This window comes from Artemia franciscana, chromosome 16, assembly GCF_032884065.1.
Source record: "Artemia franciscana chromosome 16, ASM3288406v1, whole genome shotgun sequence".
In the NCBI taxonomy this organism is placed as follows: Eukaryota; Metazoa; Arthropoda; class Branchiopoda; order Anostraca; family Artemiidae; genus Artemia; species Artemia franciscana.
Genome location: NC_088878.1, coordinates 1,459,843 through 1,487,728, shown reverse-complemented (window position 1 = coordinate 1,487,728; position 27,886 = coordinate 1,459,843). Strand labels below are relative to the sequence as shown.

At 37.1% G+C, this 27,886-nt stretch overlaps 1 protein-coding gene across 2 annotated transcripts in view; it reads left to right on the top strand.

Annotated features, from left to right (window-relative positions):
* The window catches only part of LOC136036888 (glypican-6-like), a 136,638-nt gene that overhangs the window by 56,825 nt on the left and 51,927 nt on the right, over window positions 1-27,886 (top strand). For both annotated transcript variants that reach the window (XM_065719247.1, XM_065719249.1), the window contains exons 4-5: window positions 9,247-9,481; window positions 23,209-23,365. In XM_065719247.1, the coding sequence (XP_065575319.1) occupies window positions 9,247-9,481; window positions 23,209-23,365 (392 nt within the window). The remainder of the gene's footprint in view (window positions 1-9,246; window positions 9,482-23,208; window positions 23,366-27,886) is intronic.

The window sequence follows — 27,886 nt, the reverse complement described above, 5'->3', positions numbered from 1 at the left end:
TATCAATGATAGAACATAACACTATCCCATGAGACGCTTGTTTCTTTTTGCTTTTTGTTCGGTCCAATATATGAATTTTTGCCGTTTGCGGTTGAACGGACACGTACAATGCTCCCAATTCATATGTGGTGTTTTGTGTTTTCACCACATGCGTTGTGTTCCAGTTGTTTTTTTTATAGAAAAAGAAGAAAAAAAGTAGCCTTGTCAATTCCGGTCCACTTGTCATCATTTCACCAAATCGCGGCAACATATTCGAATAATCTACACTAATTCCAATACTGTATTTGGCTCTTATTTGGGCAAAATTTCTTTGATCTTAAATTAGTTTTTCAAGTGAAAATTGATTATAATCAGAAGAAGTTGAGAGAAGTTGAGATTTTTAAATATTATTCCACATATTCTACAAAAAACACCTATATTTTGGGTTTTTTTAATCGAAATACCGCCCCTCTAAATACGAATTTATAAAAACTTACCATGTTTTAGTTAATGACCATTAATTTGCGGCAACACATTTATTGGTATCTTTTATTTGTTCAATAGAATCATTTCTTTAGATCAACAGTACTCTGTTTGAGAACAGTTTTCTCTGGAAGTTGTTAAATTTTAGGAACACAGTTTTGAAAGTGGGGGCATCGGAAAATTTTATTGTAGGAGCTCACCTGGCTGTTGAAATGTTGCTTTTATATACTACAAAGTTTTTAAATTCACAGATATTTTTTGTCTATCCAGTGGAGTATTAGCCACCCCCTTGCTCTCCTTGACCGTGGTCTTTAATCAGTACCTACATGGATTCTTGGGTACGGATCATCCATCACTATGATGTTCAGAATTTTTGTATGGTTGGTGAAGCCATTGAGGAGGGGGAAGGTTCATCTATAAAAGGGTCCATTTCAGCGACAATATGACCAAAAATGCTTGTTTTTTTATTTTCAATTTTTCTTCAAAGGTGGTGGGCTTCTAACTTCGAACCACCTGTCTATGTGTCTACAAGGGTCATTTATAGCGATAGACACAAGTTAAAAGAAATGCTCAAATTATTCACTTAATATAAGAAAATATAGGAGAAATCGTTATATATTTCCTAAGAAGGGGAACATCTTGACCCTCTGCTCTCTCGGATGGTCTCACCGTCAATCTTAGGTAATCACGCGAAAATTTACTTTTGTGAGAGTGATGACTCCTCAAAACCCAAAGATGCTATCGAAAATACAGGGACACATGGGGTGAGGGGTCACGAAGTTCTTGGTATATCGAGTGAATAGGTCTAGACCGAAGTTCCCTCCCTTCTGTTACCTGTTTGTCTGATGGATACTGTTACGACAGATTTTATAGTTACTTTTCCAAGTATGCTTAGCAGTGTTGACAGATGTCTGGCTTGAAATTGCACCGCCATAAAAGTGAAAATGCACCAAAAGTGTCATTTTTCTAATGAAAATGCGCCGAATGAACGACCCCCCCCCCCCCCCCAATGTGCCAATTTGAAAAATTCAATGCGCAACTACCTTAAATAAGCGCACAAATGGCGCGAATGTGCCCCATCTGGTAACTCTACATAGATCTTGGAACTCACTTGGTGCTATCGTGAACGCCAGGAGGAACGTGACAGATATGCAGGGATGAAGATACATACACCCCAGTACACCTTACGACGTCAATGATTTCTCCCTCGGATCGTATGTAAAATATCCATTTTAGGCGTAGCTGCAAGGTTAAACATTATTTTTTATTACCGGAAAACGCATATCTTTTTGGTCTTATGACCAAGGAATTTAGGCATGGGTAAAGTAAATGGTATGCCTAAATCCTGTTATTCAAATAAATGTTAATGATTATTACCTGGGGTTTAATAGGCCGGATATACCCTTAATTCAACTGAATTTTTGTTTTTAACTTCTGTATTTTTGTCCGGAGCGTCTTTGTCTGGAGCGGATATCCATTGTGTTACTGCTTTTAAAAATTGGTACCTTTTTGCAATTGATGCTGCAATGGGGTATGGGATTTTTTTCAGCTAAAAAGTAATTTTCGTTTGTAATTTCAAAAAAGGAAGCTTTTTCTCTGATGTAAATGAGATCTTCAGTCGAAACTCCTAATGAAAGGCTAGTTTTTTTTTATGTATACAGTCAAAGGCTTAACTGCTCCCATCCTTCGAACCTTGTGTGCCAGGAGCGGGGAAAGGAAAATTCCTTCTAATCAAAAAATTGTACCTGGACACAAATCTAGTGGAAAATTCTTCACTCCTCACTCCAGTTCACCCAAAGAAATCTATGCCAGTCGTTGGAGAGACACATTCGTGTCAGGTACATCTGCCCCAATTTATATCGGCGAGAGCTGGGAGAGGACTTAAACAGCCTGGCAAGTTGTATGAAAATTGTTGGTAACTATGACGGAAATATTTAAAATTCAGGGGTCGAAGGTGGGCAGGGGCCCAAAAGCTCTTTTCCACTTGCATCATTTGCTGAAAATGCTCTCTTTTTTGCTATTGAAGGAGCCGAAAGTCTGTATAGCAGGTACGAATGTAGGATTATTTTTTTTTTGGGGGGGGGGGGAGTAATAAAAGACAAAGTTATCTGACAATTTGAATGGGAAGTGTAAAAAATCAGGAAAGTTTAGGATTTCAGGAGGGAGGGACCCGAGATCTCCACCCTCTCGTTTACTCCTGATAGATAGAGGGATTTATTTTCGGTAGCGATGGGTCTCCATTCTTTAAAACACGAGAAATTATGTGAGATCTATTAAAAATTGAGTAAAAAATCAGAAGAATCATGAAATTTCTGTCAACCCCGGCCGTAGATCCCTTATTATTTACCTGTATTTCTCAGGGATCCCGTCTAGGACTGGGAACCCAGGCGTAGGACCCACCTGTCAAAGTTGTTACTTGCAAGATCTTTATCATTACCTACTGATACTGTCCAACTGAGACTTCTCTTGGGACGTGTTCGGTCCTGAATTTTTTTTCCTAAAATATAAAGCTCGTGGCGCTCTTTTGCCCTTCTATTTAGCGCAAGCTACTTAAAAATGATAACGACCAATTGCCCTAACAGTATATGGCTTCCCATAGTAGAGCATGGCACGGCGCGAGGAAAAATTAGTCTCTGGGATTGTACACTAGGTAATGAAGTAGGCAGCCCCCCAATTTGTTGCTCCTCTTGTGAGCAACGGATTTTTGTTTGTGTGTGGAAGCTCATCCCGTTTATGTGAAAAAATAGGTTCATAAAGGTCCGGTCTTTTTTAGAGGAACGTATTAGACAAATACGAGTAGTAGCGGGGGAGGATCCAAAAAGTAGAAAAGAGGTTTATTTTTATGCAAGGAATTTTCTTGCTTTCCAACAAGGGGGGTCATTTGAGCATCCTGGGGCTAATTCTCTTATGTACGTTTATGTCTTAACTCGTGTGATTTCTGTTTAAAATGTTTGTAACTTTTTTTTTTTCGATGTTAGTTTTTTTTGCTAACGTCGCATTTAGAAAACTTACAAAAACGGACGTGATGATTTTAATTGTCTACATAGTTGTCTAGAAAACCTTACATCTTCTCTTCACCCCAAGGAAGATGTATGTGTTTCCTCAATTGAAATGCGACACCCCTCTCCCCTACATCGTTTTATCTCGGGATCGTATTACAATTTCACGTGTTTCCAATTTTTAATTTTTGAACTATAAATCCAGGAAAACATAACATGTCAATCGCAGCGTCCTTTTCGTGAAAGGCGAATCCTTCGGATAGGCACACGCGAAGACCTTTTTTCGGGGGGGGGGGGGGTAGGCATTGGGTTTCTTGATGGTCCCTATCTCTCCTATGAATTTTTATTCAGAATTGGAATTAACAGAACACAAGCGAAAAAACGGGTATAATTTAAATAAAACAGTGGAAGAAACAACACAGTTTAAATGATAAAAATCTGAATGTTTCGATTCCAAGTCTGGGGGCCTGTATCAACAGAAAAAAAGCTAAATTAAATTAAGCACAAAAACAAATAAATAAAACACATCCTAAAAACCTCCAAAATACTGCAGTGATTGCAGTATTTGGAGGTTAGCTCGTTTTTTCTCTCTTAAATTCAGTAAATAGAAGAGCAGCGTGGCCTAAGAAATTATCTGATTAAAGTTAAAGCTAAATCATGAAAACTATTAAATTTAAATGTAGATCAAATAGTAGACAGTAAAGAGTTGCGTTAAAGCTTGAAATATGCAGAAAATGTCCTGCTTATTACGGGTTGTCTCCCCCTCAACCTCTGATTTTCAGGCTATGTTTGACTAATGCTTTCCTTAAAGCGTTTGAGAGGAAGCCAGTTGGTAGTCTTACAGGAAAACATGATCTTAGAGCTTAGAGCCAGTTAATAGGCAGTATATTATATACCTATTGTCTTCTAAAACATTTGAACTGATAATATTAATATTTAAAGCAAATGAAAATAAATGAGCCCCTTCTGGAATCAATTTAAAAAAAATAATAATTTTGTATTAGCCACATTTATCTTGTACTTGAGCATTCGTTTCTTCTTTAGGCAGTAAAAAAAGGACTAGTATTTTTTTAGAGATTGCCTACGATTAGGCCTACTGGTCGCAGCACCGTACCCAGAATTTTTGTTCGGAAAAGATTTACGAAAGGAATTTTTGTTCGGAGGGAAGGAAGGGCACTAAAATGATATCTGTTGGAGGGTGTAAGTTTTTTCCTGCATTTCTTATGTGTTTGTGACTCCAAGACATACTTAGTAGGATTTAGGAGAAACATTCTTAATACCTTTATTTTCATAACATATATGAATCTGAGAAATATTTCTGGATGGAGTTCGAACCCTGTAACCCCCACCTTGAATACACCTCGAACTGGTTGGCATGAGGCTAATATACAAACAGATAAACTCGCATCCATCACTAAAGACTTTGTCCGTCAAAATTTCTTGTTTTTACTTAGAGAAGCGTTAAAAGAGCGTGTTCCCGAGTTCTTGGATTTGCTGAATTTGAGGGTTTATTTTAATCAAGATTGCCCTCTTTTTAAGTGTGATTTTCTTCTTTTCTAATGTATGTAAATATTCTACACATTATTCAAAATTCATTTTTTTTTTCAGTTACTATTGACATTGGTTTCACTTTATTTATATTTCGTTTCTATAAATAGTTTTCTCAACTTGAACCCATAGGTGTATTATTCTATACATGCACACATCTATGCCTTGAATCGGCGGGTCCTTTTCTTGTCTGCTTCCTTGCGTCGGAGAGCACAAAGAAAAAAATAAAAGAAATAGACGTTGGGTTGCCCACTTTCCGCCACTCACTGTATGTCTTGGAGTATCACGTGTGCTGCACTTTTGCCATGCTTGACACAGCATCGTATTCCCCGCAACGCTGGGCTTAGTTCCACCACGTTTGGCACACTTACGTCATGCAACTTAGTGTACGTGATCTTCGAAAGCCGGTAATCCCTCAAAAAAATTAAAATAAAACATAAGTGTTGCATTGTTCCATGTCTACCATTCTCTGTCAACAGGAGATCAAGATTCAGTGTTTAATGAAACTTAATTCGGTCCATGTAGTGAGCGGATAGCTGAATTTACTTTGGTACTGTTGTCTCATTTACAAACCATTGTTTGCAAATAGGTAGTGTCTCGAGCTTTTCGCTTCTACAAACCTTACATAAGTAGTTAAACTTCATAGTATTGTTTGTTCCTGTCTGCGAACTAATGGAGTTGGAAATTCATGCCGCCGAACTGTCCTTTTTCCGCTGGGTGGAAAATCCTTCCTGGGGTAAGGACCCCCCCCTGGGAAAATAAAGACAGTAAACAAATACGTTGATTCTTATCCTTCTGCAACTTTCTCCCTTTGTTCTCAGATCAGGGCCGTACATAGAGGGGGAGGGGGCTCAGGACTTGGAACCCACGAAATCTTAGTTTTGTAAATTTCTGAACATTTCTCATTCATACTGTCAATTAAAAATAGTGTTTTTTCCCCTCCCCTCCAAAAAAAATTGCCGCTCTTGTTGAGCTAAGATCTGTTTGAAACCAAGTTCTTTTCATTTTTAATGAATATATAAATAACATATGAACATGTTTAAGGTACTTAAATTTATCCACTCTATGTCTCCTTATTTTGAAATTACCCCCCCCCCCACCTGGTAAAATTTCCTGCTGGTGCTATGGATTGATTTCACTTAATAATTGATATTGACGAATTCTTATGAAGACACAAATTTGGAGTTAAAATTTCCAATAGGATGGTAAGAAATGAAACAATTTTAATTTGAGACTTTCCGTTTCACTGATATTATGAATTATGTGCGAAAAAGCTATTTTTCATATATAACACCAAATGAAAGGTATTTTCATAATTTTAGGAGTTGGTGGGGGTTAAAATTGGAGGGCAGTAGTAGCACATGAATAGTTTTGAAAGCTATTGAGAAATTTTATTCTTTAATTCTCTGGTTCTCTAAACGAGCATATAAGGTTTAATTAAGTGCTTAACACTAAAAAAAATAAAAAAAATAGTAAATTGACTTGGGGGGGGGGGGGCTTGACATCGAAGTGGGGCTAGGTTTAGACAAGTTCCTATGTGACTGCTGTCTGAGTTTGGTCTTGTAAATAGTCGGGAGAGTATTAAGCTGGATTTGGGGGTTCAGCGTTAAAATGATTTTCCAAAATAGCGCATTATTTCCAAATTCTGTTGTTAGTTTTTGCTCTCATGAAAACCTTTACTCGCAAAAAGCAAGTTTTTTTTGCGGTTACTGAAACTACCATCTTATTAATTAAAAAAGCGTAAAAAATGATGAATAGTGCAGGTACTTCAATGGAGCGTAAATAATTGTTATGTCGGCGTCATCTTCGCTTCTTCTTCTTTCTTAATTTAAACAGGTGGCTATCGATGTCTTTCTTAATTATGTCGCTATCCAACATTCTATTAGGGCTTGTTTATAATAGCGGCGAGGTAGACGTATCACACGGGCTCTGAAGTCCACGAGTCACATAGGTCTGTGTACTTGTTTCTGATTGGTGGATTATTTTTAACTGACTAATCACTGAACCTTTTTACATTCTTATGCTAAGTAGCTTAGGGCTGTGTCCAGGATTTTTCTTTGGTGGGGGCGTTAAAATATTAAAAAACACATCAAAAGTTTGTTTAGCACTTGTATGATATATCGACCACAGCTATATCATACAAGTACCCATTTTAAGAAAACAATTCTTACTTCATAATATTCAGGATAATAATAGTTAATATATTTTGCATGCAGCCTTGCTGTAATTTACCTCCAACTCCCCTGATGTGTAAATATATGACCCAACTTACAAATTTCCTATCTATATGCATCTCAGTTGTTTCAACTCACGTACCTGTAAATTGAATCAACTGTGACGCAACAAAAACTGGAAAACAAGTCTCAATGCCTTTAAAGAATAATTTGGGTTATACTTTTGCACATTGGGGGCCGGGGGTAGTTTTGTGAAACTGCATGAAAAATGTGTCAACTATGATGATTCTGTATATTGTGAAGTACGAATGGTTTTCTTAACATGGATATTTGCTGTGGCCCATATACCATACAAGTACCGTTTGTTTATATGCGTTTTGTTACGTTTGTATGAGTTGGGCAGGATTTTTTGGGGAGAGGGAGGGTTGAGACTGTGGGCCTGAAAAAGCTCTTATTATAAAGTTTATACTCCCACCAGGGCCGTATCTAGGTACCCGATTTGACCCACTCCCTGAGATATCTCCAATTCGTAAGTTGGTTGTAAAAATGCAGGTAAAAAAAAGTTTGAGATCATTAGACGAAATCCACGCAGGGGCGTCGTTGGGGGGGATTGCCCCCCAATAATATGGAGTGAAGATTTGATATAGGCTTGACTATCCAGACATGGATTCCTCTTGCCCTCCCAATAAAAATGTAGGAGATTTGCCCCTGAATCCACGAAAGGTAAAACTCATCATCTTCATTCTGTCTGTAAATCTCTTAAGAATCCTTGTCCCCCCTCCTACATTTTTGTGAACCGATGCCACAGTTGTGGAATTAACTCGGTTTAATTCACATTCTGTAGACACGTAGTTAAGGGTGGTGGGGCGGGAGGAGGGGTATATCTTAGTGAAGGTCATTAACTTTAAAGCATGGTATAGTCTAGGTGGAACATACTGTATGTATGTGTGAATTTCTAAGCTGGTAAATGTATATACAAAACTGATACAAATACGCGTAATTTAGAAGCAGATGCAAATAAATAAAAGATTTATTGAAAAGTAATTACTATTTTCGTGCCCATGAACCCTTTAAAGTAAAATTGCCTATTCTCGCTATATATCTAGGAGACATAGATTTAAGGATCCTCTGTAGCAGCTCCTCATTTCCACCCAAAAACAAATCTCTCATAAATTTCCCATTTCATTGCATCTAAAAAGAAAATGTCCCCATCCATCCCCCGAACTATCTGGAAAATTAATATCCCTCCAATTTGGTAAAAGTGGTAGATAATTAGCTCGCACCTGAAACCAAATTCTAATATATTTAATCGGTAAACTTATCTTGAAATAATTTTCTTCGCCAAAACTTTCTTTAAAACCTCTATAGAACAATAAGCTTCTCAAAGCACATTTGCCAGCCCTTCAATTTGGATCTCTTGGTTTTTGAGCCTAGTCTTTAAATCTCTAAGAAGAACATCTTCATTTTCTTTGGGGCCTTGGCCATTATTCCATATGTAGGGAAAACCGCTTTCATCTTGTAGTTTCATCAATTTTTATCACTTTGTGCACGGCGGAAGTGTTCAAAATAGGGGGGGGGATACACCTTGTATGGTGTGATGCTCAGGTTTGCATCCAGGATTTTTTTTAGGGAGGGGGCGGGTTTACAAAAGGTTTTTTCAGGGAGGGATGTATACTAAAAACTTTCAAAACACATCTTAAATTTGTTTATATTTATGTTTCTAAAAGTCGGACAAACAATTCGGGAAGGGGGTTCAAATCCCTCTACCCCCCACCCCACCCCCGGATACTATGCCCCTGGGCTTCAGCCCATCCTTATGTCATGCGTGTTCTTAACTATTTCTAGAAATATGTTTTAATATAATTTTGAGTAATTATGTAATAATTAGTAGTTATATTACTTTAATATATTTTAAAGTAATTTCCCTGATTTTTGCTGGGGTTTTCCAAGTTTGCTCAACCCCCTGAAATTAATTATTTTATGCTTGCTTGATCCGCTGTGTGTACGTTTTTGTCTTAGTTTACGATTTATTGACGTTAATGGTGTATTTTTTTTTCTTTCAGAATATTTTAAAGAGCTGTTAGATCGAAGTAAGAAAGACTTTCATGACATGTTTAAGAAAACATATGGTGTTTTATACGAACAAAATAGTATAGTATTTACGGATTTATTTGCTGACCTTGAATCCTATTATTCACGAGGTAAACCGGATTTAGAAGTCGCTTTGGATGCTTTCTTTACGAGACTTTATCAACGCATGTTCAGAGTTTTGAATGGACAGTACACCATCGATGAAACGTAAGAAGCCCCTTTATTACTATACTAGCTAAAGAGCCAGTCGGACAAAATACATAAAAAAAAACCGGTGATGCTCTTGTATTATATAATACACGCTCGAGAAATTGTACAACGAACATGAGACAGTACACGGTTTTCAAGCTGTCTAAATCAGGCAATTATCTTCTGCTCGTTGGAAAACTACATTGTAGCTATATGCTAATTAAATATTTAGTTGGTATTTTGGTTAGGTCATGTTATTTTAGGCTAAGTGTTTAATATAATGCGCTGTGCCCCCCCCCCCCCTCTCCGTAATTTTTTTTTGTAGTTTTCGTAATTTTGTTACTGAAGCATTGTATTTTCATCATATTTTGTTCTATTTCATTAGCATTCACCAAGCTTCTCGAGTGTGTGTAATATAATACACAAGTACCAAACCGAGTATACTTTTTAGGGAATCGAAGGAAAAATGTTTCCTCCAGGGGTATCAGTGAGGGGCTCCCTTTTCCCCTCCAAGGGCTTTTGCCCTACCTATTCTGAAATTTGTTTGCCCCCTTTAGAAAAATACCTTTCTTTGGTGTTCCCATTGAAAAATGCTTTTTATTTTAATTGAAGGAAAAATGTCTCCGCCCTAAGTTTTGAAAAAAACAGCTTGCCCCAATTGCGCTAGGTCTGCCCAAAAGCAGTTTGCCCTATTCATCTATTAATTAATTGCCCCTAGGTTTTCAAAAAAAACCATTGAGCCCACTCCCTCATATTTTAATGAATTGACACCACCGTTTATACCCCCCCCCCCGCTCACCACCTAAAAATTAAATCTTGCCTTCACGCTTCATATGCAAAAAACTACTCCTCGTACTGGTCGTAGATTACGGAAATCCTATTCGGAATACTCAAGCCTGGTATTTCAGCTTTTGGGGGAGTTTCATAAAACCTGTGACGTTACGCCATTTGATTTGGTGCTGCCTGCTGTTACTTAAGCACACATTTGAGAAGGTTTTGAACCGTTGATGTTGCTCTATTGTACAGCCAAGAGTGTGGGGAGGGCCGGGGGCTAGAGCCCAGAACTGTTTTTATGGTTGGACTCGGGGGCGGGATTTACCAAGATAATTTTGCTCGGGTGGAAGCTTACCAAAGGATCTAGTGTTTGACCAGATTTTTATGTTTTTTCTTCTTATGTTTTGTCTTTTCATTATGTGATTTAATTCAATAATTGAGTCACTGCGCACAGGTCATTCAACATTCTAGCCTTGATCATATTTACTCTATTAATGTGTTATTTTATGAGCGGTTAAAAATAAAGGAATCAATCTCTATCCCTCTGTATCAAGACTAATTTATGAATAGGAGAATTATGTTGCAGATTTTTAGAGGAAATATTCTTTTTTACTGCATCTTTACGACCAATTTACGAGTTTGAAAAATATTTGCCTGAATTTTCAGGTTATTTTTACCTGAATTTTTAAGATTGATTGACGAGTCGGAGAAATATTTTTAATTTTTAGCAAAAATAACCTTTCTACCTGTGTTTTAGGTCCACTTTATGAGTTGGAGTAATTTTGTGGTTAGTGGGAAGGGGGTCAAACCTGGTACCCCCAAAATACGCCATTGGAGTCTATCAAAATTTTGTTTTTTTTACTTTCCCTGTGCATTTTTTTTGCTATAATGAAAAAAATCTCCCATTCTCAACTTTTCTTATCATACAGCTCTAATTATTTTCAAGACACTAGGTTAACACAGAACACTATTGATATGGCATTACGTATCTATAAAACAAATTCAACGATTGAATATTTCCGTCTTTATCAGTAATTCTGTCCAACAGCTGTGACAGAACTATGATTGAGATCTGTAATAGATCTTTAAATCGGATATCAACAGAACAGATCCCACTTGACTGAATGTCAAAATGATGCATGAAAAAGATAAGGAAAATAAGAAATCGAATCCGGAAAAACACTGATTTGCTTCTCCTTTAAAAGGACCGTGGCCTCTTTTAAGAGGACTTGGTACTTTTAAGAGGACTGTTTAACAGAACATCCTCAAGAAGTGAAGTAAGGTTAATCCTAATGAAATAAACCAAAACATAAGGATAATATAATACTTCTTGTAGACGTTATGCCTGCAGCTCCAAGACACAATTTCGTATATTTAAGGAAATAAATGTGTATATTTAATTATATTTAATAAATTTATATATTTAATTATATGTCATAATGCATATTTAATATGTCTTTACTTGTATATGTTGTATATTTAAGGAGAGCTGTATAATTTCAGGATTTTGGAAGGGATACGGGTGCGACGTCTCTTAGGTGCAAGGCCGTATTCAGGGAATGAATAAGAGTTTTAACCCCTCACCCTCCCGAAATGTTGGTCCAACTAGTAAAAACGTTACACAAACTTTTATGTTTTTTTATTTTATTTGCAACCCCATCCTCCCGTAGAAATCCTGAATACGGTCCTGACTAGGTGTACGCACCTGCTTAGAAGTATTTGATTTTCGGGCTTATTGCTCATAGATCAGATACTTGGATATGCATTGTCAGCTTATCTCTTCTCATTTCTATGGGAGAACAAAATTTTCTCTACCCTCTTTGCCCTTCTTATTCAAATTATCAAATAAAGTAGTTTTTTTTTTATTATTGAACCCCTTCCTGTATATATTTTTTTTATATTACTGGTGTTTTCTTCGTCTGACCGCAGCAGAACTGATAACCCGAAACCGTGCGATGACTGTACTGTCTGTTGATGGTATTTATGATTTTGTCTCGGTGCTCCGACGTGAAACTTTGTCTCACTTCTTCAAAAAGACGAAAATTGACCTCATATTTTGAAAAAGGCTCGCATTCCTATCTAAAATCCTTGTATAAAGTTCATAACCTAGCGTAAAACGAGGTCATGGCCTATTCAAAGAGAAGAGCAGAGCTTACTTTGGTACTTATTAATTATACGGAACACACTCAAGAATTATAATGCTCACAAGGGAAGAAATAAAGTATAGGATGCCCAAAATATCCCATTAGCAAAGTGAGCTTAGTAGTGTACTTTGAGTGCAGCTTTAATCAGATTAGGTACATTTGTGATTTTCTTGTGGCTACTCGTCCGCTGGGGAGATGTTCTGATAACTTTTTGTAGTCTGGACTGTTTGTTCCGACGGATGAGCCTATATAGGGTTTTATTTTTGGGGAGAAAGAGAAATTTTTTAAGTAGGAAAAATAGGCGATTTATGTAAAAATTACAGGAAAATGAAAACAACGTATGATTTCCCCCCTCCAGGTATATGCTTGCCTACTATCCCATTCAAAGATGTACACAGCCAAAGTTCAAGTCAGGGATCAATTTTATAGAGGGCATATTCTGATCAAATACATCTACAAAAATGTACTTTCGAAATTTGTTATCCTGACGCCATAAGAAAACAAGAAGAATCAAAACTAGACAGGAGTCCCAATGGAGGGATATAGAGGGAACTACTACTCTTCTGGGAACTGGGAGGATTCCCAAAAGGCAAAGTCTCGAAGTGATATTTTTACTGATTTCCTTTTTCCCAGGGAGGGAGGTAGGACTTGATCTACTCCCGGAAAAAACACAAAGAAATTGATCAATTAAGGGAATTCCAAAGCAGACACGTTGTGAGAAATTGTAGGAAAAATCGTAATGATTTAGATGGCACTGGCCCGAGGGCCCTCACTTTTTCATACTGAGTCTGGTTCTATACCTTTGTAGAAATGTTCATTTAAGGCCCAAACGTTTGGAAATATCTTGTTGAAACATTCCATAAAAAATTCAATTATTTGCGGTTTAATGACTCAAATCTTTCCTATACTCGTTTTTCTTAAGCTATATGCTATACAGGAAACAACACTACATTGGCGTAATAAATAATTTGCAAGTGGACTTTTTCTTTCTTTTTTAAGTGCGATTAAAACAAATAGCTTTGGGGTGAACAACAGTAATCCTTTTTCATTTTTATTGTCGGTGTTTTATCTACAAAAGAAATTACCGGAACAAATTAAAGCTTGATCCTATCTAAATGGACGCAATTAGTGCCAATTCTGCATTCCTAAAAAAGTGTTTTTTTTTATTTAGTTTGGGTATTTTTACGGATCGGTGGTTTCGAGTCGAAGAGCGGAGTTAGCAGCTGAATAGGAAATTTTTCATTCGTATTTTTTGCATCTTTAGTGCTTTCAGTTCTATTGCTATGGGGGGTCGCTCGCTCTCCGCCATATGGTGTATATCTTATAGCAGCATATATTCCGCCTCTTGAAATAGAGGTTCGCCACGGCTTTTATAATGCGCATGGCATTCTTCTGACCATGTGTCGTATACGTCTGACACGCTCGGTGCATGCCATCTAGTGTGCTCGATATTTGGAAATGGGGAACCACTCTGTGGGCTGGACCTACCTTAACACGAGAAATTCGTTCTTGAGTTGAAACAGCAGTGGTGCCAATTTGTGAAAATGGTGAGGAGGTGTATTTTTCATGGGGAATGTCGCTTTTTTCAACTTTTCCAATTAAAAGACCCCCCACCCCCCTCCACCCCAAAAAAAAGGTGTTCTTCTAAATCAGGGGGGTAAGACCCCCCTGCGCCCTCTCTGATTGACGAATTGTAAGATTGTCGTCTCAAAACGCAGCAATGTCCAATCTAATGGGTATTTGGGTATAAGCCTAGAATAGGGGCTGTTGAGAAGGAAACATATTAAGAAAATAATTCTTACTTCATAATATGCAGAATAATTATAGTTGAAATATTTTGACTGCAGTTCCTCTATACTCTACCCCCCCATCCCTCCTGATGTGCAAACGCATAGCCCAAATTATATATTTCCCATGCATTTTGCCATGCCTTGCAGTCAAAAGAGGATTGTGTCAACCTGAGTACACGTAAATTGAATCATCTGTGACGAAATCAAGAAACGGAAAAACACGTATATACGAATTGGAAATATAGAATTTGTGCTATATATTTGCACATTAAGGGGGCCGGGGGTAAGTACAGTGGAATCGCAGTCAAAATTATTAACTAGAATTATTCTTCATATTATGAAGTAAGAATTATTTTTTTAACATGTTTCCTTCTCAACAGCCCCTAGTCTAGGCTTATTTTGATATCGTTATATTCAAAACCTATATATCTATTATTCTCAATTTCTAGATGAACAAATTTAGATTATAATATGATTTTACCTCCGGATAAATTTAGTACGCGTAAATATATACATATGGTACATAGTCCTTCCGATTCCATAGTATACGTTAATGAACTTCTAGTAACCCCATAGATAAAATTAATAGTGGGGCTTCTATGAAATCGTTGAGAAAGATTTCAGGAGTGTTAGCTAGATAACTCTAAGCTGATACGTTTACTAAGGACAGAATTAGACTTTTTTTACCCTTTCCTTCACTCCAAAATGCCTGGAAAGACGATTATGCAGTAGTCCTGGGTCAAGCAGTCACTAAACTATAGATGACGCTGAGGATTTTTCTATTTGGCGCTAGTTTCAATTTCGTGATTATGAGTTAACCCTACTCTGATAAGTGCTCGTGACATCAGTTTAGAATTTATGTCTGAAAATGAAATTGCTTTTGTCCGACTGAGACGAGAGAGTTGGCACTAATTCCTGTTGTACTTGGAAACGCTACAGTTACACCAGCTGATTATATTCAATGCAGCTCCGTCTGGTCACAAGCAAAAAACTGAATAATCCGGGTCGGTTTCTCAACTTCTACTTTACCAAAATTAGAAGGGGAGGATGTTTTTGACGAAAACGTAATAAAGGAATTTTTAGAAATATAGGGCTGCAAAAAAATCTTGCAAATTATATGGCAAATTCAGGAAATTATCGGTGAAATCTAAGAAATGGGCCAGGGACGTGGGGGGAAGGGGAATGGGGTTTTCATTTTTATAACAATTGCCCCCCAACCCGATTTTTTATTATTCCCCTCCTCTGAAATATTCTTGCGCACATGCTTAGTGTGGGCCCTAGGGTCCCCACGTTGCGTCTGTGCTTGTTTAAAATTTCATTACATATCCGGTATAATATAGTTTTGTAAAACTTAAAACTTGTTACTGTTGGTATTTATATTATGATTTTTGGATTGCCGAAAGATCGAACACCTGCAAAAGGCAGTTTGACCACGGTAACAAACGCCTTGCTCACACAAGCTAGCTCACTCAAAAGCCGGCGAGTTGTGTGTAAAGTCGCTGGCAACTCAACCTTTCCAGCGTTTTTCAAACCAGCTGACGGGGCGAGCAGGGTTACCAACTGCCGAAGTCTAAAAAGAGTGCAAAGTAAGTCCACAGAGGGTGATTTTGGCTCAAAAAGAGGACAACTCAAAAATGTGTATCCTCTGACGTAATAGAGGCAAAAAATTGGCAGCCTCTTAGGTAAAAAAAAGAGTATATTTCACCCGAAAAGTGTGCAAGTTGCAACGCTGCTCCTTGGGTTAAATACACTTCTGACAAGGTTGCCAACTACTAATGTTTAAAGTGAATGAAAACTGACACCCAAAAAGAGTTATTTTCGCATCCCATCTTGAGGTAGAAAAGAGTGCATTTCACCCAAGAAGTGTGCAAGTTGGCAACCCTGTTGGGGAGCGCATCGAGTACACAGGACTTGTTTAAGAGTGGCTGTTGTAGCTTGTAAACTAGCCTCACGTGCTTGAACCTTTGTTAACAAGCATTTGCTGGTGGAAAGGAGAGCTTTTGCTCACAAATGAAATGGGCAAACAATTTCTATAAATTCTGAATTTTCTAAATATTTCTATGAGTTAGAATCGGTAATGAAACCTATGTGGGGAAAAATTGAAAATTCTAAGCATTTTGGGAACCAAATGGGACAGACGAAAATGGATTGCAACTTACAATAGAGCGTCATGAACATTGGTTGACATGATACTAATCGTAAAAAGTTGTCTATCTCTAAAAATCGTGTACACTAAGATGTATACGCGTATAGGTGTGGCGTGACGGAAGTGTGTCATTCGTGGTTGCACAAGGGTCCTTTCGAGCCAGGTATTGGAGAATGTAAACCCCTTGCTTAAGGGATTGCCTGACCCTTCGCATTATGTAAATTAGAAAAGTACTTATGCATTCAACAGTTTCGTTTGTGTTATAGGCCTACTTATGGGCGAGCTTCTTGACTTTTAATCATTAGTAACCTGTTTCCGTGGTATACTGATTAGAGCCCTATCAGGTTCACTCACGATGAGAGCTGATTACTAATGTTAAAAATGTATATTTGTTTTTAATTAAAGCGCAAAGGATCAAAAATCTGTGTAGTATCTAGCGATTTTTTTTTTGAATTGTGGGATTACTGTTTAGTAATCCACGAGGGACAGAAAAATACTAATGGCATAAAGTTGGGGGAAAACAGACAAAATGTAGATCCAGATTTTTGAAGTTTTTGTGAGAAAACATAATATAAGATGTAATTGTCTTGAGATTAAAACTGACTGCAGGTAGTAGCTTATTGGGTCAGTTTTTTGCTGACCTCACTCACACTGCTTGTCTAACCAACCAACTCATCACCCCCATGAAATAATTCATATCTACATGCATGGAACAGGGGTGCCAGGGGGGTGGTCAACTATGAAAAATAACTTCTTTTGATATTTCCTGTAAAAAATTATCCCCTTTAGTATTTTGAAATATACCTTTGTTATATGAAGTTAAATTTACCAATTAAATATGTTGGAATTTGGATTCAGATACGTTTTAATTGTCTACCATTTTTAACAAATTGGAAAGATACTAATTTTCCAACTAGATTATGAACTTGCCCACTGTGCAGTGTTTAGGCGGGTAAATGGGGACATTTTCTTTTTGTGTCTAATGCAAAGGGGAGATTTGTTTGCTTTTGGAAATTAAATAACAAAAAACAAGTTTTTTTTTATCTGCAATTAAGGAGAGACATTTAAAACGAACAGAAATTATTCCGTATATGAAAGGGGTTGTCCCCTCCTCAATGCCTCGCTCTTTACGCTAAAGTTTGACTCTGTCACAACTTTACTTAAAAAAAAAAACTTTAGCGTAAAGAGCGAGGCGTTGAGGAAGGAACAATCCCTTTCTTATACGGAATAATTTCTGTTCGTTTTAAGTTTTAATGTCGCTCCTTACTTGCAGTTAAAAACATTTTTTTTATTTAATTTCTGAACGTTTTTCAATTAATGCATGTTTTGATTTTGGCTCGCCGCACATGAATAAATAAAACGAAATTTGCAAATTATTTTTTTTTTTTTGCTAAATGGCTTTCTCATAGTTTTGATGGGACGATTTTGATAAAAAAAAGGGGTTGGGGAGGAGGCCTCGTTGCCCTCCTATTTTTGGTTTGTTAAAAATGCAACTAGATTTGTTTATTTTTTTACGAACGTTTTTATTAGTAATTTACATACATACCTTACGAATTAACTTACGTAAGGAACTTCTATATTTGTGTATTTTTATTACGTATATGAGGGGGTTCGGCCCCTCGTCAGTACCTCGCTCTTTACTCTATTAAATAAAAACAAACTAGTTTTTTAAACTTGAAGTAAGGAGGGATATTAAAACTTAAAACGAACAGAAATTACTCCGTATATGAAATGGGTTGTCCCCTCCGCAATCCCTCGCTCTTTACGCTAAAGTTTTTAATTGTTTTAAAAAGTAGAATTGTGGCAAAGAATCAAACTTTAGCGTAAAGAGCAAGGGATTGCGGAGGGGACAACCCATTCCATATACGGAGTAATTTCTGTTCGTTTTAAGTTTTAATGTCGCTCCTTACTTTCAGTTTAAAAAACTAGTTTTTCTTATTTAATTTCTGAACGTTTTTGAATTAATACATTTTTGATTTTGGCTCTCCGCACATAAATTATTAAAATGAAATTAGCATATTAATTTTTTTTGGCTAAACGGCTTTCTCTTAGTTTTGATCATACGATTTTGAGAAATAAGGGGTGGGGAAGGAGGCCTAGTTGCCCTCCTATTTTTCGGTTACTTAAAAAGGCAACTAGAACTTTTAATTTTTAACGAACGTTTTTTATTGTAAAAAATATACTTAACTTAAGAATTAACTTACGTTACAAACTTTTATGCTCTTATATTTTTTATTATGTATATGAGGGGGTTTGTCCCCTCGTTAATACCTCGCCTTTTACACTAAATCTTAAGTTCTGTCCAAATTCTTTAAGAATGACTCCAGAATCAGAAAGGCCGTGGAATAAATAGTTGAAATTACTAAAAATATTTTAGCATAAAGAGCAAGGTATTTATCTCTTCCTAAGTACCTCGCTTTTAGAACCCCTCATATGCGTAATTATCTCTGTTCGTTTGAAGTTTTAATGCTACTCCTTACTTTCATTTGAAAAACTTTTTCGTGTTTATTTTTTCATTGTTTTTTTTTATAGTAATGCTAGAAAATCCCGCGCTCTTTTCATTGAATTTCTCTTCCCCCATGACATATTCCTCCAAGAGAAGATCCTCCCACATAGCCCCCTCCCCTCAACCCCACCCCAAACCAAAAAATCCCCTGAAAACATCTGTACACTTCCCAATAACCATTACTGTATGTAAACACTGGACAAAGTTTGTAACTTGCAGCCCCTCCCCCAGGGACTGTGGGAGAGTGAGTCCGTCCAAAGACATAGTTAATATGGTTTTCGACTATGCGGAACAAAATGGCTATCTCAAAATTTGGATCCGTTGACTTTGGGAAAAAATGAGCGTGGGAGGGGGCCTAGGTGCCCTCCAATTTTTTGGTCACTTGAAAAGGGCACTAGAACTTTTCATTTCCGTTAGAATGAGCCCTCTTGCGAAATTCTAGGACCACTTGGTCGATACGATGACCCCTGGGGAAAAAAAACAAAAAGATCAGCTACTATAAAAAAAACAAAGAAAAAATAAACATGAAAACGTTTTTTCAACTGAAAGTAATGAGTAGCATTGAAACATAAAACGAACAGAGATTATTACGCACATGAGGGGTTCTAAAAATACTTTAGCATAAAGAGCAAGGTATTTAGGAGGAGATAAATACCTCGCTCTTTATGCTAAAGTATTTTTAGTAATTTTAACTATTTATTCTACGGCCTTTCTAATTCAGGGGTCATTCTTAAAGAATTGGGACAAAACTTACGATTTAGTGTAAAGAGCGAGGTATTGACGAGGGTACAAACCCCCTCGTATATATAATAAAAATATAAGAATATAAAAGTGTGTTACGTAAGCTGGCACGTACGCAGGGTGGGGGCCTTCGGGCCCACCCCCCGAAACTTTGTGAAATGTTTAATTTCCCCATGGTTTCTAGGGATTTCTGGCAAAAGTAGGACATTTATTAAGAATCTAGATACATGTGTGAAGCCTTTTTTGGGGGATTTTACAGCATGCCATTATCCGGTCAAGTCACTGCCCAATTATTAACCCATTTTCTGTCTAACTTTTGAAGTAATCCCTCTTTGAAGTAATTAGCAATTGTGCTGTTATTTTTTTTTGTAAAGAGAGTTTCCTTTCCACTGCAAAATAGAATTATCCTATATATTAGGGCGTTTATCCCCCCCCCCTTTCACGATAAAGTACAGCTTTTAATGGATCAATTTTGGAAACTATCATTTTTCATTAAAATCTATGTTTTTGCAATAAAAGAACTACCCCCCACTGAATCCATATTGCACTGTTAACCCTAAAATTATAGATTAATCACTTGTTCTAAATCGCTATGAACATAACCTGAGCCTAAAACATACTGTTGAGGCTTCAGTCTTCTTCCCCCCCTCCCCATCCGCTGTATTTTTTGTATACAGGATCTGTATTTTCCGATATACCTGTTTTTTGCATTACTAAACAAAAAAAGTGCTACTTTATATCTGCTGTTTCGAAGGTTTTGGCCCCCCCCCCAAAAAAGACATTCCTGCGTACGTGCCTGTACAAATTTCATTTTAATAATTTATGTGCGGAGAGCCAAAAAGAAACATGCATTAATTCAAAAACGATCAGAAATTAAATAAAAAAAAACAAACTAGTTTTTTAACTGAAAGTAAGGAGCGACATTAAAACTTAAAACGAACAGAAATAACTCCGTATATGAAATGGGTTGTCCCCTCCGCAATCCCTCGCTCTTTACGCTAAAGTTTGACTCTTTGCCAGAATTCTACTTTTTAAAACAATTAAAAGCCTTAGCGTAAAGAGCGTGGGATTGCGGAGGGGACAACCCATTTCATATACGGAGTAATTTCTGTTCGTTTTAAGTTTTAATGTCGCTCCTTACTTTCAGTTAACAAAAATAGTTTTTTTTATTTAATTGTAGATAAGAGCTTGAAATTTTTGCTATAGGGTTCTCTGATACGCTGAATGCGATGATGTGATTTTCGTGAAGATTCTTTGACTTTTAGGGGATGTTTTGCCCTATTTTCCAAAATAAGGCAAATTTTCTCTGGCTCGTAACGAGCAGGCTCGTTTAGCGTAAAGAGCAAGGTATTATGGAGGAGACGAACCCTTTTTATATACGTAATATTTTTTATAACCATTACCCAATAACCATTACTATATGTAAACAACGGTCAAAGTTTGTAACTTGCTGCCCCTCTCCCGGGGACTCTGAGGTATTAAGTTGTCCCCAAAGACATAGTAATTAGGTTTTTGACTAAGCTAAATAGAATGGCTATCTCAAACCTTTGATCTAGTGACTTTGGGGAAAAATTGGTTGGAGGAGGGGGCCTAGGTGTCTTCCAATTTTTTTGGCCACTTAAAAAAGGGCACTAGGCTTTTGAATTTCCGTCAGAATAAGGTGAGGACCACTGGGTCGATACGATCACCCCTGGGGAAAAAAACAAACAAATAAATTAACACGCATCCGTGATCTTCTGGCAAAAAATACAAAATTCCACATTTTTATAGATACGTGCTTGAAACTTCTATAGTAGGGTTTTCTGATACGCTGAATCTGATGGTATGATTTTCGTTAAGATTCTATGACTTTTAGGGGGTGTTTCCTCCTATTTTCATATATTTAAAATCAGCATTCAGATACGATCCTTTTGATGTAATTATTGGTATCAAAATTCCGTATTTTAGAGTTTCGGTTACTATTGAGCCGGGTCGCTCCGGATTACTATTGATGATGAGGTGCTATTGGAGATCCTTAAATGAACGTCTTCTAGATGTATAGTGGCAATAGGCAATTTTATTTTAAAGGTTTTAATGGCTCAAAAATAGGAGTTTATTTATCTATTTGTATCCGTTTATTTATTTTGCTTATTTGTTGCGTGGGGGTTGAACCCATGGTGCGAAGTATACTTTTCCTTTGTCGCAAAAAAAAAAATTAACGATAAAATTTTTATCTTTGCTACTACAAGTTTCTAGTGAATTATTCATTTTAAGTTGTTGGTTTAAATGTAGTTGCGATTTCTATTTACCTTGCTTTCGCAATGCTTGTTGTAAATCTGTAGGCCAGTTTGCTAAAGGATTTTTTTTTCTAAGGCGTTGTTGTTTCAAGAGCTAAATTTTATTTTGAAAGTTGAATAATGTTTGGGAGAATGGAAACATAAGCCATATAACTAAGATTAGAAAGTTGTAAGTCTTGGTAGTGACAGTGGTCAAGTGTGGCTTTGAAACGTGGGTAACTCGAAAGTTAAATGGGTTTAGGGGCTCGTTGGAATGGCCTTTTTATATCAAATTGTTTTATCGTACGGAAATTTTGGTTCGTTCCAATTTGTTTGGACTATTATGAAAAACAGATGGTATTTACGTGTTATAGCGACCACACTTTGTTCTTGATCTATAATGAAACCGATTTCTCTATGTCCACTCGGAGATTACAGATGAGCAAGGGCCTTATCCATGATTTTCGTTCGGGAAGGGGGGGGGAATACAAAAACTTCAAAATAGTTGAAAGACAAAAATTTTCAAGAGTTTGACAAACATTTTCTTGTGGGGAGGAGGGCTCCAACCCCCTACCCTTCCCCTGGATAGGGCCTTGTTGGTGAAGTATTGGAGCTAATAACCCTGCATTTTGACCATCCATCCTGGATCAACCAACAAGTAGAAAGTCATCGACTTGGATGGGAAAAGGTTATGTGCTTTGTGGGAGGTAGTAAAGAGTTTAGCTCTGACCAGACAGGGGATGGGAGAAGGGTGCGTATTGGCGTCAGGCAGCATGTTACTGCGATGTGTTGTCGGTAATAGTGTTTTTTAGTTTAGATAGTGTTCACTTCTTATTAGGCTGTCCCTAAGGGGGAAACATGGATCTGGCTCACCCTTGCGTGATCAGAGTATCATGGGTTTGACAGATTAGACGTTCTGTTCGTGTGGAGATTAAGTCTTTAAAGAGTGTACCTGTGTAAGCGTCTAAAAAATACAGCTTTTTTCAATTATTTTTACCTGAAGTTACATTATTACAAGTAAGGACAATTAAATTATATGATGTTAAATGTTCACGATGGTTAGTTATATACGTAGAGATTTTCAAAAATTCTCACATCTTTCTTGTATATTCTGCATAATTTACCTAAATATTTATTGAATAATAATTTACATAATTTCTAGCATTATTTTTGAGGTTCCGTCACTCCTCGGGATAAATACCTGTCTTCGTACCTGGTTTCATCACTACTTCTTTTTGCATTAATTTATCTATCTTTTATTTACTATTTTTTAATAAACATAGGCCTATCTATTGAATTAAAGTTTAATAAAGTAAAAGAATTAAACATTTAATAAAGTATCTATTTAATTAAGGTGTCTTTTAATTTCACTATCTTACCTTTTTGTAGTTATTTGAATTGTGTAAGTCAGCATATGAACGAACTAAAGCCATTTGAAGAAGTTCCGAGGACGTTAACTGTTCAAGTCAAACGATCGTTCGTTGCCACTAGAACGTTCGCAATTGCTTTGAGCGTCGGACGTGACGTCATCAGTAAAGTTCTGTCGGTAAGAAATTTGTTTATGCATTTACTTAATAGCTATAAAAGGAGTTTACAGGGGAGTTTTGGGGGATCACTTCTGAAGCTTGTTTTTCCACATTATAGATAATTACCAGATGAAGCTTTTTGATAAACAATCATTTAGTTTTCTGGCTAAATTTCACTAGAACGAGGATAAGCAGGTATAATGCAGTAACGACGACAAGACTACCATTAAACACTTCTTGAGGCATTGAGCATGTACCTGCATAGGGCCTTGGCAACCTAAAATCCTATATTTTCTGAATTTATTGGCTCTTCTTTTTCAGGTTATATTTTGTTTATGTTTTTTTTTCTCCCGAATATGTCCTGCATAATTTTCTGACTTAGAGGGTTAACTATCGTAAGTATTGCTAGAGGGCCTTCCTTCCATCAGCTGAATCTCGAGAAAAATTATTAAAAACGGGGAAAATTGGTCAAAAGCACGAAACTGTAGCATTATTACTTCACGGACAGTGGCGTAATTTCGTCCAACTCAGGGGGGGGGGGGAAAGTTGGAGACAGTTTTCCAAAATCAAGCGAAAATGGCAGTAAAAAAAAATAAAATAAAAAGCCATTTGGTACCAAAAGATACTATTTAGTGCTATAAAAGAACTTTAAAGCTACTTTATAGTCCTACAAAGGTAGATATGTACTAAAAAAACTGATCTGTTTCTGTTGATGCTTGAATTGTGTAGGTTTATCTTAGTTTTGACATGATTTTGGAAGAAACTAAATTCAATTCGGGGGGGGGGGGGGTCAAACCGAGGTTCTGGAAGGAGAAGCTGCCCCCTCCTCCTTTGCAAATTACTCCCCTATTCATAGGATCCATGATAGGGTTAAGAGGACAAGCTGTGCATATCAATCGGAGAGATCAGCTTCTATACTAAAACTGAAAGTTCGGCATGACGCTTATGTTATCATTCTACACCTCATTCTCTGCTAATTCGTTTGCGGATCTCTACTTGTGTTACCATTTGTGAAGGATCCAGACGATTTATAGGCATTTAGCTTGCGTCAGGGGAGGATCCGTGAGGGGAGCAGGGGATCCTGATCCCCCAAGATGTTCCTGACGCCCTCATTTCGTTCTTTTTTCCTTTTTTTTACTCTTTGTTTTTGAATAAACATATCTGTTCGGTCAATTATGAGGGCTCTTGTCTCATTGCCCCCCCCTCCTCCCAAGGTTTTGCTCTAGACTCATCAGTGGCTTGCATGCATGTTTGTGTCCAATCAAGGGCGTAGCTCAAGTATTTTATTGGAGGTAAGATGTGTCGCCATCCGGAGAGTCAAGGAGCATGGCCTATATAATAGTTTTTTCTCTAAATTATTGGGGGGGGCAATTGTCCCCCCCCCCCAAAAAAAAAACACGACGCACTTCATCCATCCATGTGCTGGAACGGGTAATGGAATAGCGGCATATTGAAGATCCGTGATGTGTCTGGTAATGCAAACATCGTTCTGAAAGGAAATCGACCTTTCGTTCGGCTTCTGTGGTTTTCCTCTGCCAAATACGTACGCAAGAGGAGGGTTTATTGGGCCCAACCCCCTCTAAGCCGTCCAGATTCACCCATCCCATGGCTTCCCTCAATTTTCGCATTATCTGTGGGTTTTTGGACCCCTCCGCCGAAATAGATTTCTGTGCACGCATGTCTGTCCAATGTATTTTATTATGGGACAGTCGATAAAAAAGGAAAAAAAAACTTTCTTCTTCTATTCTGGCTACTTATTACCATTTTGTTGGCAGTTTCATCAATTACACCAAAAGTATTTCCATTATTAATTCGTAAGCTCAACTAATTAGCTACCTAGCCGTTAAATCTAACTTTCAGGTAGGTTTTACCTTGAAAGTCTATTTCAAATAAAAATTTCGGAGACAAAAGCATGTCTAGGCTGATCTTTATAAATGACAGCAGAGATGACAGCACCTTAGCTAACGACCTATTATCACTGCTAATGTCTAAAAAGGATTTTAAAATTCATAGATCAGCTATTGTTCGCGTTTCGTCGGGTAGCTAAACATGCCATTAAACCCCTGGGGTATGGAGGACGTGGTATTTTAAGTTAAAAAATCATTTACCATCAATAATGATATCAAAGTACTGCCATATACGGAATTGGGGAGTGTCTTATTAAGTGATGAATGTAGGAAAAGGGAATTTAGGGCACTGATTAATTGAATTTCTGATTTAATAAATCCTGTCTGTTTCTTAAACTTAGACCAGAGATGTGAGTGAAAAAAACGGATTAATCCAGTAATTATTTCTAGACGTTGAAATATTTTGAAGTGAAATTTTGTGAGATAGAAATGAGTATGGTAAACTTAATGTGGTTGGGGATGAATTTTAAACAATGAATTCAGGCATATGAGTATACATCACTCGTACGAGGGTACAATTTTAAAAATGGCCAAAATTGTTCAATTGTACGGAAAACGTAAGAAATTGTAAGGTAAATCTTAGAATTATCTAGGGACGGGCCATTATTATACTGCAGATAGACTCGCCAAACTGAATCAAAGCTTAGGCCAAAAAGGCCCATTGATTCACTGGGTGGGTCATACTACCTTTTTCCTTCTTCATTGGTTTCTGTTGTTTTCGTAAAGAGGTTCTACAGTCTAGAGTTGGACCAACAAGTCCGACGTGGGTTAAAATTCTGTTAAATATCTCTTGAAAAAAAACAAAAAAAAAACAACTCTTTCCCATTTCCCTCAAATGCTCCATCACCAGCCACTTGCCAACCATCAGCGTCAAGCTATAATTGATCCTCAGAACCGGTACTAGCCAAAGAAATTCTATCACATACCTCGGATTGCTCCTCAGTGTGTCTTTTTTGTCTCACGTTCGGTGCTTCAGAAGTCCATGGGGCTTGGTCCCTGCCCTCTGGGTATAGTTTGGCAGTCGTTGCTGACTTAGTCCATCCAATTTCGGCGGCGTATTCCCCAAAATAACCTACCTGATGGTCAGAGACTGGGCACTACGGCCAGTGGCTAGGCGGTGACTGCAGTTAGTAGTAATAGGCTCTTATTTTTTGTCTACCACTCTCGCAGGCATCACGAGGATATTGTCTTCACTATCCCCAAAAGCCTGTAAACAGCCTATAAGAATGTCTGATTAAACAGGCACATGCAATTATGGAACTTGAATATTAAATAAGGAGTAAATCTGAATTCATTCTCAGAATTACTCGGCTACAGTGTAATTCCATTTTGTCAAGTAGCTACGTTTGTCTCCTTCGTTCGAAGAGAGAGGGCTAACCGAAGCAGAAACGATTGTAAGCAGAATCACAAGGAAGCAGGAGTCTTGGCACTTATTCCCTTCCAAAGTCATATATTTTCTTGAATTCCCTGACACTTCTTACTCAAATGTTCAAAAATCATGCGCACGTGACTTTCTTGAAACGTGCATCTCTGCAATTCCACCTAAAGGTGGTAAATTCCTTTAATATTGTAAACATCTCTAATAAAAAAGTGCAAGTAATTGTGACGGAAACGTCCAAACACTAATTTGGCATCAGTTAGGACAATACCAGGATCAATCCCGAATTTATAGTCCCTGGATGTATTTTTAGTTATTCAGGTGGTAAGGGACTTACTTACAGGCGTTTTCCGCCTCACCGCCTCAGATGTTAATTGGGAATTGATGTAATGAAGATTAGGGTAAAATAGGGTAGGGAGGCAATAAAGCATTTATACTTTGAGCTGGAGCCAAGAATGCATATAGTTAGAAAAATATCCATAAAAGTTGAATGTTGGTAATGTAAAGAGGACCCAAATTAGCGTTCAAAGATAATAGTGTACTTATCGGTTATACGATAAGCACTCAAGAATTTGTAGCGCGCTCATAAGACAAAAACAGTCAAGCAACTTCTTTAACAATACAATTCCTTTGGTTAGCTAGGTAAACAGGGGTTTCTCACTCCATGAACAATATTTCGAATAGGTTTTTTGGGGCTGAGGGGCAAAAAAAGGCACCTAGGTTATTCTAGGTAATTGATATACTTCGCTCTGGATGGGACGTTCTTCCATAATTCTTTGTGGTAGTTTTCATAATTCCGTTACTATAATATTATATTTTCATCATATATGGTTTTATTTCATTAGCATTGACCAAACATTACTTTTCGAGTGTTTATTATATAACAAATAAGTAACGATAATTTTTTTTTGTTTTATCTCTACCTGAAGACACATCAAAAAGTTAAATTTCCGAAGTTTCAAAAAACTAAATATTTAAAAATAAATAGGTCGTGGTTGCTGACATTCATGAACGGAATGAGCCGTCCAAGTTTTGTGAAAATTTGAAACTATGTGCGTCATGACGCAGTTGAACTCGTGTTGCTTACATGTTGACAACTTTTATTTAGCCATCTTTTTATGGTTTAAGTGCGTAAATACAATGCTTGTATCCCTGCTGATGGCTAGAGAGTGGACAAGGAAATCAAATTAAAGGTAGAACAGGTTTGGTTTTCCTTCTTATTATTTTTGCTTTCCCTTTCCTTCAAGATACAGATC